The sequence below is a fragment of the Clavispora lusitaniae genome, assembly GCF_014636115.1.
Source record: "Clavispora lusitaniae strain FDAARGOS_655 chromosome Unknown tig00000038_pilon, whole genome shotgun sequence".
Taxonomy (NCBI): domain Eukaryota; kingdom Fungi; phylum Ascomycota; class Pichiomycetes; order Serinales; family Metschnikowiaceae; genus Clavispora; species Clavispora lusitaniae.
The window spans coordinates 1,587,008-1,600,226 of record NW_027093976.1 but is presented as its reverse complement, the minus strand read 5'-3'; the positions used below and the strand labels follow the sequence as shown (position 1 = coordinate 1,600,226).

At 42.9% G+C, this 13,219-nt stretch overlaps 10 protein-coding genes and 1 non-coding gene across 11 annotated transcripts; 7 read left to right on the top strand and 4 right to left on the bottom strand. All coding sequences in view use genetic code 12, as the record gives it.

The window, feature by feature from the left end:
• Window positions 1-73: 73 nt before the first annotated feature.
• FOB63_001862 (uncharacterized protein) lies at window positions 74-2,608 on the top strand (the record flags this gene model as incomplete). The annotated part of the gene is made up of 1 exon (XM_002618007.2): window positions 74-2,608. One exon carries the CDS (start codon window positions 74-76, stop codon window positions 2,606-2,608), a length of 2,535 nt encoding a protein of 844 aa, XP_002618053.2.
• Window positions 2,609-2,685: 77 nt separating this feature from the next.
• FOB63_001861 (uncharacterized protein) lies at window positions 2,686-3,657 on the top strand (the record flags this gene model as incomplete). The annotated part of the gene is made up of 1 exon (XM_002618008.2): window positions 2,686-3,657. The coding sequence occupies one exon, from the start codon at window positions 2,686-2,688 to the stop codon at window positions 3,655-3,657; it is 972 nt and encodes a 323-aa protein (XP_002618054.1).
• Window positions 3,658-3,762: 105 nt separating this feature from the next.
• On the bottom strand, window positions 3,763-4,155 carry SMX4 (U4/U6-U5 snRNP complex subunit; the record flags this gene model as incomplete). The annotated part of the gene is made up of 1 exon (XM_002618009.1): window positions 3,763-4,155. One exon carries the CDS (start codon window positions 4,153-4,155, stop codon window positions 3,763-3,765), a length of 393 nt encoding a protein of 130 aa, XP_002618055.1.
• A 349-nt stretch (window positions 4,156-4,504) lies between these two features.
• On the top strand, window positions 4,505-5,413 carry FOB63_001859 (mitochondrial 54S ribosomal protein uL29m; the record flags this gene model as incomplete). The annotated part of the gene is made up of 1 exon (XM_002618010.1): window positions 4,505-5,413. One exon carries the CDS (start codon window positions 4,505-4,507, stop codon window positions 5,411-5,413), a length of 909 nt encoding a protein of 302 aa, XP_002618056.1.
• A 250-nt stretch (window positions 5,414-5,663) lies between these two features.
• FOB63_001858 (uncharacterized protein) lies at window positions 5,664-6,032 on the top strand (the record flags this gene model as incomplete). The annotated part of the gene is made up of 1 exon (XM_002618011.2): window positions 5,664-6,032. One exon carries the CDS (start codon window positions 5,664-5,666, stop codon window positions 6,030-6,032), a length of 369 nt encoding a protein of 122 aa, XP_002618057.1.
• Window positions 6,033-6,086: 54 nt separating this feature from the next.
• On the bottom strand, window positions 6,087-7,055 carry KSR1 (3-dehydrosphinganine reductase; the record flags this gene model as incomplete). Its single annotated transcript, XM_002618012.2, has 1 exon — window positions 6,087-7,055. One exon carries the CDS (start codon window positions 7,053-7,055, stop codon window positions 6,087-6,089), a length of 969 nt encoding a protein of 322 aa, XP_002618058.1.
• A 213-nt stretch (window positions 7,056-7,268) lies between these two features.
• On the bottom strand, window positions 7,269-8,012 carry MRPL8 (mitochondrial 54S ribosomal protein bL17m; the record flags this gene model as incomplete). The annotated part of the gene is made up of 1 exon (XM_002618013.1): window positions 7,269-8,012. The coding sequence occupies one exon, from the start codon at window positions 8,010-8,012 to the stop codon at window positions 7,269-7,271; it is 744 nt and encodes a 247-aa protein (XP_002618059.1).
• A 251-nt stretch (window positions 8,013-8,263) lies between these two features.
• On the top strand, window positions 8,264-8,337 carry FOB63_005541. The gene has a single exon. It is a non-coding gene; the product is annotated as a tRNA-Asn (tRNA).
• Window positions 8,338-8,446: 109 nt separating this feature from the next.
• TMA7 (uncharacterized protein) lies at window positions 8,447-8,680 on the bottom strand (the record flags this gene model as incomplete). The annotated part of the gene is made up of 1 exon (XM_002618014.1): window positions 8,447-8,680. One exon carries the CDS (start codon window positions 8,678-8,680, stop codon window positions 8,447-8,449), a length of 234 nt encoding a protein of 77 aa, XP_002618060.1.
• A 432-nt stretch (window positions 8,681-9,112) lies between these two features.
• On the top strand, window positions 9,113-10,657 carry FOB63_001854 (CobW/HypB/UreG, nucleotide-binding domain family protein; the record flags this gene model as incomplete). The annotated part of the gene is made up of 1 exon (XM_002618015.2): window positions 9,113-10,657. The coding sequence occupies one exon, from the start codon at window positions 9,113-9,115 to the stop codon at window positions 10,655-10,657; it is 1,545 nt and encodes a 514-aa protein (XP_002618061.2).
• Window positions 10,658-11,007: 350 nt separating this feature from the next.
• Window positions 11,008-13,218, top strand: WAL1 (actin-binding protein; the record flags this gene model as incomplete). The annotated part of the gene is made up of 1 exon (XM_002618016.2): window positions 11,008-13,218. One exon carries the CDS (start codon window positions 11,008-11,010, stop codon window positions 13,216-13,218), a length of 2,211 nt encoding a protein of 736 aa, XP_002618062.2.
• Between the last annotated feature and the right edge of the window lies 1 nt (window position 13,219).

Sequence of the window (13,219 nt, the reverse complement as noted above, 5' to 3'; positions counted from 1 at the left end):
AAGTTTTATCGGCTTGTTACGACAAGAGATACGAAAATTTGGGCCTGTACGAAGACTGCATGCATGATACAACATGAAAAGAACACTATTATCTCTACTTCCTTTGATCATGTCAACAGCTCTTGTGGAAGCTGATTCATGGTTATTTTTTTCTGTTTGCAAAACTCTTGCTGAAAAACCATCAAGCTTCTCCGAAATCTTCGAAAAGTTGATTCCGGTGGCATTGTCAAACCAACTCCCATTCACCACACCCGCAAACTTGCTGAGAATACTTATAACTATTATAAGTCCTGTCTCAATTTCTCCCGAACAAATTGCTACAGTTGCTGATGAATTGTTTCTATCAAATCATGGACAAGCGCATTTAGAGGAGGCAGATCTAATTGAGGACGTTGAAGATTTACTGATGTGGATCACTAGCGAGTCTCCGGTTAACAATGCATTGTCTCTGCAAGCAATACTCCAGATCGTAAAAGACCTAACAGCATTTTTGGATTTAAAAGCAAAGTCTTTTGGCTTTGTTGGTGCTTTTGGATCCGCAACTACACAAGAATTGTTGTTCTCGTTCATTAAAGCCAAAACATTACAATTGTCCTCATACCACCACGACTTGAGTGAGCTAAACCCATTATTCGCTTTATTAAATGATTCAAGTCAGTTTACCAAATGGCTCAATGGTCTAATTCTTCCCTATATATATTATTGGAGGAATTATGCCTCTCTCGGAGACTTCAAGTGCTCAACCAGTGATTTTTTGTCAAAGTTCTCTTCTGATGACCAATTCTTCCAGTTGATTGAACCACTTGATAGTCAGGAAGATGTGACGTATAGCGAAACGATGGACATCTCTCTGTACTTGAATAATGTTATTCTTCCCTTTTTGGCTTATAATGGAGACAATTTAGATCCATTATCGTCATGGATGTCTGCTAAAACTACCAATCTCACGCAACATCTTCAGCTTTGGGATAGGGTTCTGAGAAGTGTTGTTTCATTTGCCAAAAAGGAGGAATCATTTTCCTCCCATGCATGTATGAACTTTGTGAGAGCTTATGTCATTTCTTGCGTCAAGGAAACCATAGCGCAAGAAGCGGGATTGTCTCCTTCCAAACTTTCGCAGGCTTATAGTCAGATAAGTTTGACTGCCAACTATCTTGTGACTACTTTAAACATTGAAAACGTTTCTCCGTTGAATATAGCCACAACTCTTGAGGCGAGCGCTAAAGTTGCTACTGAGAACAATTCCTCAAATATCGGGTTAGAAAATCAGATTCTGATGTTAGTGAAAGCTCCAGTTACACAGTCTTTAATTACATTACAGTCTATTGCTCGGACTTGTGATGCATTATATCCTATGAATGGTTTAACTATGGGAAAGTACTTTCAACTCAAGAGTACCTCAACTGTGGATTATGATATGCGACAACAAGAAATCTTGAAGATATTATCTCGTGTCAGTGAGTTAAACTATAAACAAGTATTGGGATCCATTGACTTATTCGTTAGCACGTTTGTTGGAACTGATGTTTCTCTGATACGCGATATAGACCAGTTGATTATCGAATGTTTATTCAACGGAAATCTATTCTCCTTGGTCTTGAAATATTATCAAAGCAAAAACGAAGAGTTTAAGATCTCTTCTAATGATATCTTTGATCTTGGTGTCAAAAAGTTCTGGGATTTGGTACTGACAGCATCAAATATTGACGAACGAATTGGAAAAATGAAGCTTGCCGCAGAATGTCTTAATGTATTGACAGTATTATCTTCAGAAAAAGACATACAAGAAGATAAAAGATACACGACTATGAGGCTAAAACACTTTGTCAAGGCTTTGGGCCAACTCAAGAATTTCAAATTGGTTCTAGACAAGAATTTACCCATCACGCCGCAGCAAATTCTCAACAGGCTCAACCACCTAGATGATGATGAGCCACTTTCACCCGTCTCTTTGGTTTCATCTGTCCTAGAGCAAAATCCAAAATCATATCTTGCCTATGAGAAGTTATACAAGATCGTAGTTGATCTTGCACTCTTTCTTGAGATTGAAGACACAGATTCCTTTTTGCCAAAGGTTCAATCTGCATGCATTGAATCCTCTCTTATCGATGATAATTTTGCTTTCGCCTACAAGCAATCGAAAGAGTTATTTAATTTTTATGTGACCAGAGGTCAATCAGAACAACTTGGTAGGTTTTGGCTCACCTTTTACCAGGTGGGGAAGTATATTCTGACAGAATGGTTTAACGAATATGATGAGAAAATCAGCGCGGAGAAAATTGAGATTTTACTCAAGCAGAGAGAAATTCTTTCGTCAACGTTAAAACTCATGAAACCCTCAAACTTGACTGTAGACAACAGTCGCTTGATTATTGGCCAACTAAGGCATGTAAATCAAGAAATTCACAGATGGTATACTGAGGATAGCGCGCGATACACAGAAACTACTCAACGAGCAGTAGAATCCACACGCAACCAAATTCAGAGCAATATTAAAAATCTTGTTGGTGATGCTTCTCTTTCGCGAGCTCAAGCTGGTGAAAAGTTGTCAAATTTACTTGTTTCTGGTATAGGATGGGCTATTGGAGCAAATAGGCAAGAACCATGAAATGAGTGGTGCACGGGTTTTGATACTTTATCTCTTCTACGTAGTTCGTGTATACCTATTACATTAGAACTACACTTATGTCACAAGTTACTAGTTCTCAACAAGAACTCATTGACGAATTCATATCTAGCTATATTAAGAACAATGATAACATTGGAAGGCAGTACTTGAAGCTCCGACAGAGTGCTTTGGAAGTGACAACTAAGATCAATGAAGAAATTAAAGCAAATGGAGCCACAAGCGATGAGAGCCTTATTCAATTGCAACAGCTTGAATTTGAGAATGACAAACTCTCGGAAACTTACCGTCAATATCTATCACGAATTGGAAACGCATTAGACTACGCTGAGAACGTTAACCCACGATATTTGAATAGTCTCGAAGATAAGTTTTTGGATCTCAGTTCAGTTAAGGAAAAGGTTGAAGCAGATATTGAAGACTTTAGGCAAGTCAAAAAGCCAATTGTTGATAAGATGAATAGCTTAGCGGATCGCTATTCTCAGGGGATTACGGTCACAAACAAGAGTACACAACGAGGAAAACGTACTTACATTTTGACTGGCAGAGGTAGCAATCCCGATCCTAATAGCACTTTTATTGACTTTTCCTCGACTGTTTTCAACAAAACGGAGCTTCGGTCTTTGTTTGATGATACTGAAAAGAAGCTCCAGAACATCAAAACAGTGGATGAGGTTGGTGAAAGCAAAAATGAACAAGAGAATTTAGATGTCTCGGCAAACACTCTGCACGCCATAAACATTGAAAAGTATTTGGATGAACTCCTACAAGATAGTCGAGCGTTCTCTCGTGCTGGTGAAGAAGAATATGCGTATGATATTTCAAAGTCCACTTCTATAGATGTGGGAGGATCTGGTCTTGTTCTCGATGACTATAATAGAAATATTGACAAGTTGACTACCGAAATACAAAATCTTGTCGCTGGAGGAGCTGCGGCTAAAGAAAGATGGATCATCAACGCTAGAAGGCTTGAAATGGTGCAAGCGGTACTCGAGAATGATGGCGGAGCAGATATTGATCTCGACGTTTAAATACAAGGCTGGTTCGTATAATATATATTTTTTTTTCTTTATTTGTATTTATCGTATTGTACATTTTTCCCATCCTAAGAACTGGTATGAAAAGACTGTCTAGAATTACTCTTCTGAGGGGCTGATTAAGATCACGGAATCACCTCTAACAAACACCATCTCTGTTTTCTTAACTACTGTGTCTTCTTCGTTCTCTCCATATATTGTTTCTTGAGCATCACTCAACACCATGTTGCAGTGAGAGTCGTAACCCTGCAACTTACCCTTCATTTCACGGGCACCTCTCAACTTGACGAGAACAGACTCATCTAGTTGATAGCGGATAAGATCGAGGGGCTCCTCTTGTTGTGCACCTGTTTGGATATTGGACATGAGTATGAAGTTATTCAAACGATTGTGAACCAGAAATCTGTTGAGCCTTCGTTTATATGCAGGTTGGTTCTTGTGAGTTTGGCATTTCCTTACTATTGTTTGCATAAGCTCATAATGTTCTATCATAAGACGGATAATAAAGCTTAGAATTGTTTGATGGATATTTTTCCATGTACATATAGATGGAACAATAAGACCTATTCAAGAGATGAGTGGGATACTGGCATCTCCTGGAAGTATACTCCAATTTTTTGAGTAGACATAGACTCTTTTGAGAGAAACAAATCTCTATGTACTTACAGAAAAGAATTAATGGGGACCTGATTATAAACCATTCTAGTCCTTATGTCTATTAGGTTGTATAATTGTGGAATTGAAATAGTGTATGTCACGTGCGCTAAGTTTCAATTCTCGACTTCAAGAAAATTTTCCATACACACAAGCATAAGTTCAGAGCTGTCGTCCTAATAACAACATGTCTATGAGAAGCTTCCAGAGAGGTTTCCAGCAGGCGGCCCGGAACTTGGAGAGAACTAAGCCTCTTCGGTTCAGAGACTTTAAGTCTATCAAGTTACGGCCTCCAATTGTTCCCACACACAAGAACTTCGATGTCTCTCCTGACCATCCTTTGTGGGCTTTTTTTCCAGATGGAAGCAACTCAGACACCTGTTTCAGAACACCAGATCAATTACCATCTGATTCACGTGCGTGGACGATGTCTGAATTGCGCAGAAAATCCTTTGATGACTTGCACAAGATCTGGTACTTAACCTTAAAGGAGAGAAACGTGTTAGCCAGAGAGGTTAGGTTGGCACAATCCATTGACTTTATGAATACATCGAGATACGATGAGATTGACAACAAGTTGAAGTTGACCCAAAAGAGAATCAAACAAACTCTATTAGAGAGGCAGGTTGCATACGAAAGAGTGCAGCTTTTCACCAGTGAACAAGAGCAATACTTGGGAAACTTTGAGCAAGCCTATGTCGCTGCAGAGGAACATGAGATTGGTGACATGAATGAAAAACTTGTTCGTTTGCAGTACGCTTTCTTTGGTATCGAACCCAACCTTTCGGAGATGGATTTGGAGGAAGACATCACGGTCAAATTTGTCGAGGGTGTTGCATATGTCGCCAACTTGAAGGCACAGAGATTTACGAGGCTCAGTCAAGGTGGTTTGGAGTTGCCTTTGAACGGCATTATGGAGCAACTTCCTTTCTTGTTGCGTGATGTGGAAACTGCTGTGGAGGAAGTCAACACTTTAAGGGAGACTGGCCAGAGCAAACAACTCGACAAGATTGACATCTTCCCATTCTTGAGGAATGCTTTACAAGCAGCGAAAGATGCTGATCTGGCTTCAGCTACACCGGAGCAGGTTCTTTGAACGGACTATTTTTCATCATGTACATACACCGGTCGAAGGTACCGAAACAATCTATATCTTTCTCGCGAGAAGTGTTTTTTTAGTCTATTGTAGTGTTTCTCATAATACGGAAATTTTTATTTCGATGACTTTGGATTGATAATTAACCATCAATAGTGCTCAATGGTGCCTATTCCTGCGCAGAATAAAGCCAATCAAACAATGCGACCTTCACAATTCTCCACAACTACAAACTTCAAAGCCACCTGAAATGGGAAACAGAATTCAAGGTTTTTTTGCCGGTGCAGCTCTCACTGGTTTTTTGGCAACAACTACTGTTGGATACATGCGCTCGCTCAATACAGTCAACTCTAAACTCCTTCGCGACACCCAAGATATCATCACCACCAGAATTCTCAGTGACAGAAATAGCGAAGACGAACTAGCTCCACTCAATAGACGTGTTCTGTGGTCAACCAGACCGTCCGTTTGGGAAACGTGCAAGGATATCTGGAATGAAGAAATCATTACTGCCGCGAACTGGGTCTACTCAATCAACTGGTACCAGTTTGGGCTCGACATCGACCGTAAATTAAATAAGTTGACGGATAAGGTTGTCCTGGTGGCAGAGAAGAAGTAACGCTGCCGATTTTCTTTAGGGATTAATACATTAGCATAGGTTATTTACGTTGTACTAATTACTCTGTTCGTCGGAGGGTTCTTTCTTCTCCTGAAAGAATTTCTTCACATCCAGTGACACGATACTTTCCGCTACCGGGGCAATGATCAGGAATATAAATGCAACTATGACTTGGAAAAGGCCCCAGTTCCGAGGATTAACATTCAATGATGAACAGCCAAGAACCCAGCCAATGAAATCTGTGTAGATGGAGTCATATCCCTTGCTTAGTTGGTCCAAGATGATGTCGCAACAGTGAAGCGAAGAAATGGGTTTACTGGCTCCTTCGATCTTCTTCGTAATTGCGGGTTTCGTTTTCTCTTCCTCGAAGTATCCTTCACTCTCGAAGTTTCCGGGATACACGCATGTCACTCTGTAATTGAAAGCTCCCATTTCTTGCCTCAACAAATTGGAAAGTGACACGAGCGCAGCCTTCATTGGAGCATACTGTGCATATCCAGTAAATGAATACGAGGCCAAAACAGAAGAGAACAAGATTATATGTCTCTTCTTGAATTCTTGTGGCTTCAAATCTTTATGTTTTTCAACCACACTCTTGAACCCAGCATGAACAGTGTTCAAGGCCGTCATGTAATTTATATTAACCCCGTTGGCTAATTCCTTCCCTGTGAGATCGGCAAATAGTTTGGGAACAGACGTTCCAGCACAACAGAATATGAAGTCTGGGTCCATATTCCGTGAGTGAATCAAATGTGACCACATTTGATGGCATGAGTCGTAGTTTGCAACATCACAGACGTAGTATTCAATGTTTTTCTCGCCCTTACTGTTGGTCTGCTCACCAGCGATCTTGACAATACGATTCACTTGTTCCTTTAACTTGGACTCGGTTCTTGCGACCAAGATAACTATACCTCCTTTCTCATACAATCGAAGAGCAAGGTCTGCACCTACTCCTTGGGATGCTCCTATAATAAGGGAAACCTTTCCTTGTGGCTGAAATTGAGATTTACTCCAATACATGCTGAAATATGAAGTGATATCTTGGTGCGAGGTCAAGGATAGATACAGTCGACCATTGATAAAAATCGTCGAATGCAGAACCACAACTACAAACCATACAGACAAGATGGATAATAGATGACATTTAAGGAAGGACGTATCAAAACTAGATGAATGTGTTTCTTAATTGTCTTTATCAACCTATGTACATGGCGGCAGGCGATGCCTCTAAATCTATGCTAAGAATGGGGACTTTGGAAGTTCCAGATCCCCCTTTGGCGGTCTTTCCTTCACACCATATTTCTTGGAAACACCAAAAGAAGCACCCTCTGTGTAAAAGTCCATCTTTGGAGGCTTGTTTTCCAAGTTCTTTAAGACTTCTGGATCCTCAACTTCTCCTGTCTCAGTGTTATACTTGAAAAACTGGACCTTTGCTTCTTCAACAGCCTTCCTGAAGCTCTCTTCACCTTGGGGTCTGAATTGAGTCAACTTGTCAACATTATGTTGCGTTAAGGCATCAACCGGTAAGCCTTGTAACTCCAATCTGGCGACAATCTTGGCAGTGTACCAAAACTTGATTTCAAACTCAGAATCTACCAATTCTAAGACAGACATAGGCGCCTTGTCTTCGCCCAAGCGAGGTTCCAATTTGATTATACGTGTAAAGCCATGCTTTCTTCTTGTGTATCTTTTGCTCAACTCTTCGATGACTTTTGATCCGACTTCCCTCTTATCAGGAGGCTGCAAGTAGTTTAGAGCCTTGTTATTGGCAAATCTGTATTCGAAAGGCTTATCTTGTTGCTTGTTGTTCTCATGCAAAGCCTTGGCTAAGAAGCTTTCGATTTTAGCTTGGGCTCTCTTTGCTTTGGTTCTTCCTGTGACAATATACTCGTGGCGTATCAAATTAGCGCATAAGTTTTTATTCATCAGCTTCACGTGGCGGGCCACGTTGGCATCGAATTTTTTTAACGCTGGCATTGGCTTACTCGGGTGGTCAATAGATTGGTTTTTTTTTTTTTTTCGAACTGTAAGGTAGTGTATATACCGGTAATGGGGTCTGATCCCAATCAACATAAAAAAAGAGGCCTACGAAAGCCCTGTGTAGACACAATCAAATAATCGTATACACTATTCAAATGTCTTATAAGTTTCTGGTAAGCATTAGATGTATTCACTAAAATCAATAATCATATTGTAGTCTATACTACAACTTTCCTCATATATAAAGCGACTCCGTGGCCAAGCTGGCTAAGGCGTAAGACTGTTAATCTTGAGATCGTGAGTTCGATCCTCACCGGGGTCGTTTCTTTTTGCATTTTCCAATGACCACCTTTTCCATATTTTTTTTAAGAAGTTAGTGATTCTTTAGGTTCGCTTACATATGGATTAATGAGAGTCTTGCTATTGCCTATTTATTTCTTGCCACTCTTTTTGATTCCACCACCGATCAAAGGACCTCCCTTCTTAGCCTTCTCGGCCATAGCCTTCTTAGCAGCAGCATCGGCCTTTTGTTTAGCCTTGAAGGCTTCGTCATCTTCATCATATTCTTGGTTCTTTTTCTTTGGGGCTTTTAATGGCTTGGCCTTGCCACCTTGACGTCCGGACATTTGTAGATAGTAGTTGAAGGGCAGACAGTTTTCACGCATCAATTTTTTGTCGCAAGGGTGTATGCAGGTCTAATAGAAAGAGTTCATCTAGCTTGTAGATGTTGAAGTGGTTCCTCTGTTATGTTTTTCTACAAATTTATGTGAAAGTGAAGAAAAAAAAAGAGCATTTTGAAAGCGATTGTCTCAAATACAAGCGAAAAGTTTCTCATGTTGGTACATGTTGGAAGTCTCTATCGACGGTCAAAATGTATGTACCGATATACAAGAGGACCACTGAGGTACATTATCATCGTTGCATAGCCAATAAAAACTCGCCACTTAACAAGCAATTTAATCTCTATTGCTTTGTCATTGTCGAGGCAGTTGGTATTTTTATTATACGGTAACCACAATGGTGTTTTATACATACTATAAATAGAAAAAGGTATCTGCTTGGTGATCAACTCTATTCTCAACAACCCAATCATAGGAATGGTGGGGGAAGAAGTCACTAAACCGATTCCGGTAACATTGCTCTCAGGATTTTTAGGTTCTGGGAAGACAACCTTGTTAGAGCATGTTCTTACCCACAATCATAATCTTCGTATAGCGGTTGTCATCAACGACATGTCTCTGTTGAATATCGATGCAAGTTTGATTGAGTCCCATAGAGTTTCCCAAAAGGAAGAGAAGTTAATCAAGCTCCAAAACGGATGCATTTGTTGCACATTGCGAGGCGATCTTTTGGAAGAGCTCGTTTCTCTCGCCAAGAGCAAAGCATACGATCATATTATTATTGAGTCCACTGGAATTTCAGAGCCAATGCAGGTTGCTGAAACTTTTACAACGGAGTTCACAAACGTATATCTCGCTAACCAAGATGACCTTACTCCTGAGACTAGAGAAATATTGGATGAAATCTCAAGTTTAGGTGGATTGGCAAGAATTGCGAAGTTGGATTCTTGCATTACTGTGGTGGATGCAAAAACTTTTCTGGACAACTTTGAGACTACTGAATTTTTGGTAGACAGGTGGGGATCTAGTGGTCAGAATGAAGAAGATAGAACAATTTGTGACTTAATGGTGGACCAGATAGAATTTTCCAACGTGATCATAGTTAATAAGACTAATTTGATCAAAAGGAAAGAAAAGAAAAAAATCCATAAGATTATAAAAATGCTTAATCCTAATGCGAAAGTGATTGCCACTAATTATGCAAAAGTGGATATTAAGGAAATCGTCGGTACTAGTTTGTTCGACTTTGAAAAGGTGCAGAATTCGGTAGGGTGGCTTCAGAGTCTTCATGAAATGACCAAGCAGGAGAAATACAACAACAAGCTCACACCCAAGCCTGAGACAGAAGAGTATGGAATCAACAACTTCGTTTATACCTCCAGAAGACCATTTCATCCTGAACGTATCTACAACCTCCTCAAAGATAAGTTTAGTATTATTGAGCAATCAGGATTCGCCGATGAGGAAGGAGATGCTGAGAAGACAGAAACAGTCCAAATATCTGACGATGATGAAGATGAAGATGAAGATGAAGATGAAGATGAAGATGAAGATGAAGTAGATGAAGACGTTAGTGATGCTGAGATTGTTTTGAACAGGAAAAAGACCCCTTTTGGCCCCGTATTACGTTCCAAGGGATTTTTCTGGTTGGCATCTCGCCACATCATTAGGGGTGAATGGTCCTCTGCTGGTCCTATGCTTACTTTACGGGGTGGTCTTCCGTGGTTTGCAATCACCGGGTATGACGAGTTTTCCTCTGAGACCCAAAAGCTCATTAAGCAAGATATGGTTGGCGAGCATGGAGATCGCAGGAATGAGATTGTGTTCATTGGATTAGGCATAAATCAATCGAAGCTTACAAAACTTCTTGACTCGTGTTTGGTTACCGATGAAGAATTTGATCTCTACAACAGGATTACGGGGGAGAAGAACCTCTTCAAAGTGGAAAAGAATCTTCAAATGCACTTCACTGACGGATTCGAGAGCTGGATCACGTTTTCAGAATCTTCTACTGAAGGTTGAGGCCGATTCTAGCGATTTTCTTTTCGTAGAGTATGTAATTCATTCAATGTGCCTGAAATGATTAATCATGTACATCGCAGATAAGGTAGCCCTTGCATCGCCAAGGCGCTGTATCTTTGGGTAAACCGTTACAGCAGCACTTCCTTCATTGTGAATCTATGAGTCAAGTTTATTTTAGGTTTTCATCAAATAAGTGCATTGATAAAATAACCAAAAGTGTACAGAGTAGGTTTTTCTACATTCGCACGCTACTAATAGCTTCTCAATGCGCAGTCAAATATTCAGTCGCACTCCACTCAAGTTGCACTCCGCTTTAGTCGCAAGTTTCATAATCATAGAAAATACCACCTATGGGCATACTCACAGCCGCAGACAAAGAGAAAGTCAAGCGGGCCGTGCCCAAGGCCTCTAACAAGGTAGTAGATGCCACCATTGCGCGTCTTTACATTGCTTATCCTGACCCCTCTCAATGGACATATACTGGCTTGGTAGGAGCCATTGTGTTGACTGACGATCTTGTTGGCCACACATTCTTCTTGAAGTTGGTCGATGTAGTGGGTTCGCGCGGTGTTCTTTGGGATCAAGAGCTTTATGTGGATTTCCAGTACCACCAGGACCGCAAGTTCTTCCACACTTTTGAAATGGAGGACTGCTTGGCGGGCCTTCTCTTTGAGGACACAAATGATGCAGCCCACTTTTTCAAGCGCGTCACCACACGCCAGAAGCATGCCTCCAAGCAAACTGCGGCCAATAAGAATGCTGTGGCCTTGAAGGATCGCTTGGGTCCTGCAGAGCAGAAAGTAGGTCCAAGAGGGGAGTTTGTCGATGTCAACACAGAGCAGCGCTCGCGCCGGGCACGCGGTGTGCTCTATTACGACGACGTACCGCCCCCGGAGTGGGCACCTTTGTATGCGGAGCTCGAGGCTGCGGGTATAACTGAGGACATGATTGCTGAGAACAGAGAATTTATCAAAAGCTACATTGCAAAGCAGGGTGGGCCATTGGTCGGCTTGGAGCCACCTGTGCCTCGCAAATACGCTACACGCAAGGTTGAAAAGCCAGCGCTGCAGGTTTCTGTGCTGAAGAAAACGAAAAAAGCACCGCCTCCTCCTCCTCCCCCTCTCGCTGGGGAATCATCGGCGTCAGCCTCACCAGCGCCAAGATCTCGTTCGACGACTATTAGTAGCATGCCTAGCGCAGCACAGTCTGAAAACGAGCCTGAACCAGACCCAACTCCAACCCCCGCGCCAGAACCAGAAAAACCTAGGTTCCGTGTACCACCTGCCTCCGCTATTCCACCTCCGGTTCACACCAATCTACCTCCGCCTAATCAGTTGCCTGAGCACACTGCCACGGCCATAGGGGGATACGGCCAGAACAGCCAGAACGGCCAGAACAGCCAGAACGGCCAGAACTTTGCTCAGAACGGCCAGAACTTTGGTCCGAATACCCAAGGATATGCGCAAAACTCCACGCCAAACTACAATTCTCCTACATATGGCTCTCCAGGACCATCGCCCAACTCTGGCACACCTACTGCTCTACAGCCAGGGCAGGTGCATGCAGTTCCACCTGCTCCTCCTCGTTCAGCTCGAGCAGTTCCACCTCCTCCTCCACGTGCAGCATCCAACCGTCCTCTCCCACCGCCTCCCCCACCGCGTGCTGGAGTTCCTCCTGCGCCTGCTCCTCGCATTGGTGGTGCTCCGCCTCCACCTCCACCTCGAGCATCGCGTGGTGCTCCTCCGCCGCCTCCTCCTGCTCGCGCGCCTGTTCAGACATCGCACCAACCACTGTTTCAACAGCTGCCTCAACCTCAATTTCAACAACTGCCTCAGCCTCAATTCCAACAGCAGCCTCAGCCTCAACTGTTCCAACAACCACAGGCGGCTTCCCAGTTTGCTCCTCCTCCGCAACAGCCGCAATTCTCGCCTCAGCCTGGGATGTTCCCTCCTCCTCCTCCGCGTACTGGACAAGCTGCTCCACAGCCGGCGCCTACTCTGTACCATCAAGACCAGTATGTTTCGCAAGCTGTTCCTCAGCCTCTGGCACCTCCTGCAATGCCACCCACGGGTGCTGCAGCACCGCCTCCTCCACCTCCGCTTCCTTCCCTGAATGGAGCTTCGGCACCTCCTCCTCCTCCACCACCACTTCCTCTGAATGGATCATCTGCAGCACCGCCCCCTCCTCCTCCACCAATGCCAAATGGGGCTCCAGGAGCTCAAGGTGGAAGTGCGCCTCCTCCACCTCCACTCCCGGCACTCGACCTCAACTCAGGTCCTGCTCCATCTATGCCGCTGGTGGACCCCTCCCGAGATGCTTTATTGGCCTCCATTAGAGGGGCTGGTGTATCCTCACTCAAAAAGACGGACAAGTCACAATTGGAGAAGCCTAGCGTGATTCTTCAAGAGGCACGAGGTGAGCCCTCTGCACCCAGTACTTCCAGTGCTCCCGCAGCTCCCGGCCAACCTGAATCGTTGGCAGATGCTTTGGCGAATGCTCTCAATAAAAGAAAGGACAAGGTGGCCGCCAGTGATGACGAAGACAATGATGATGACTGGTGAT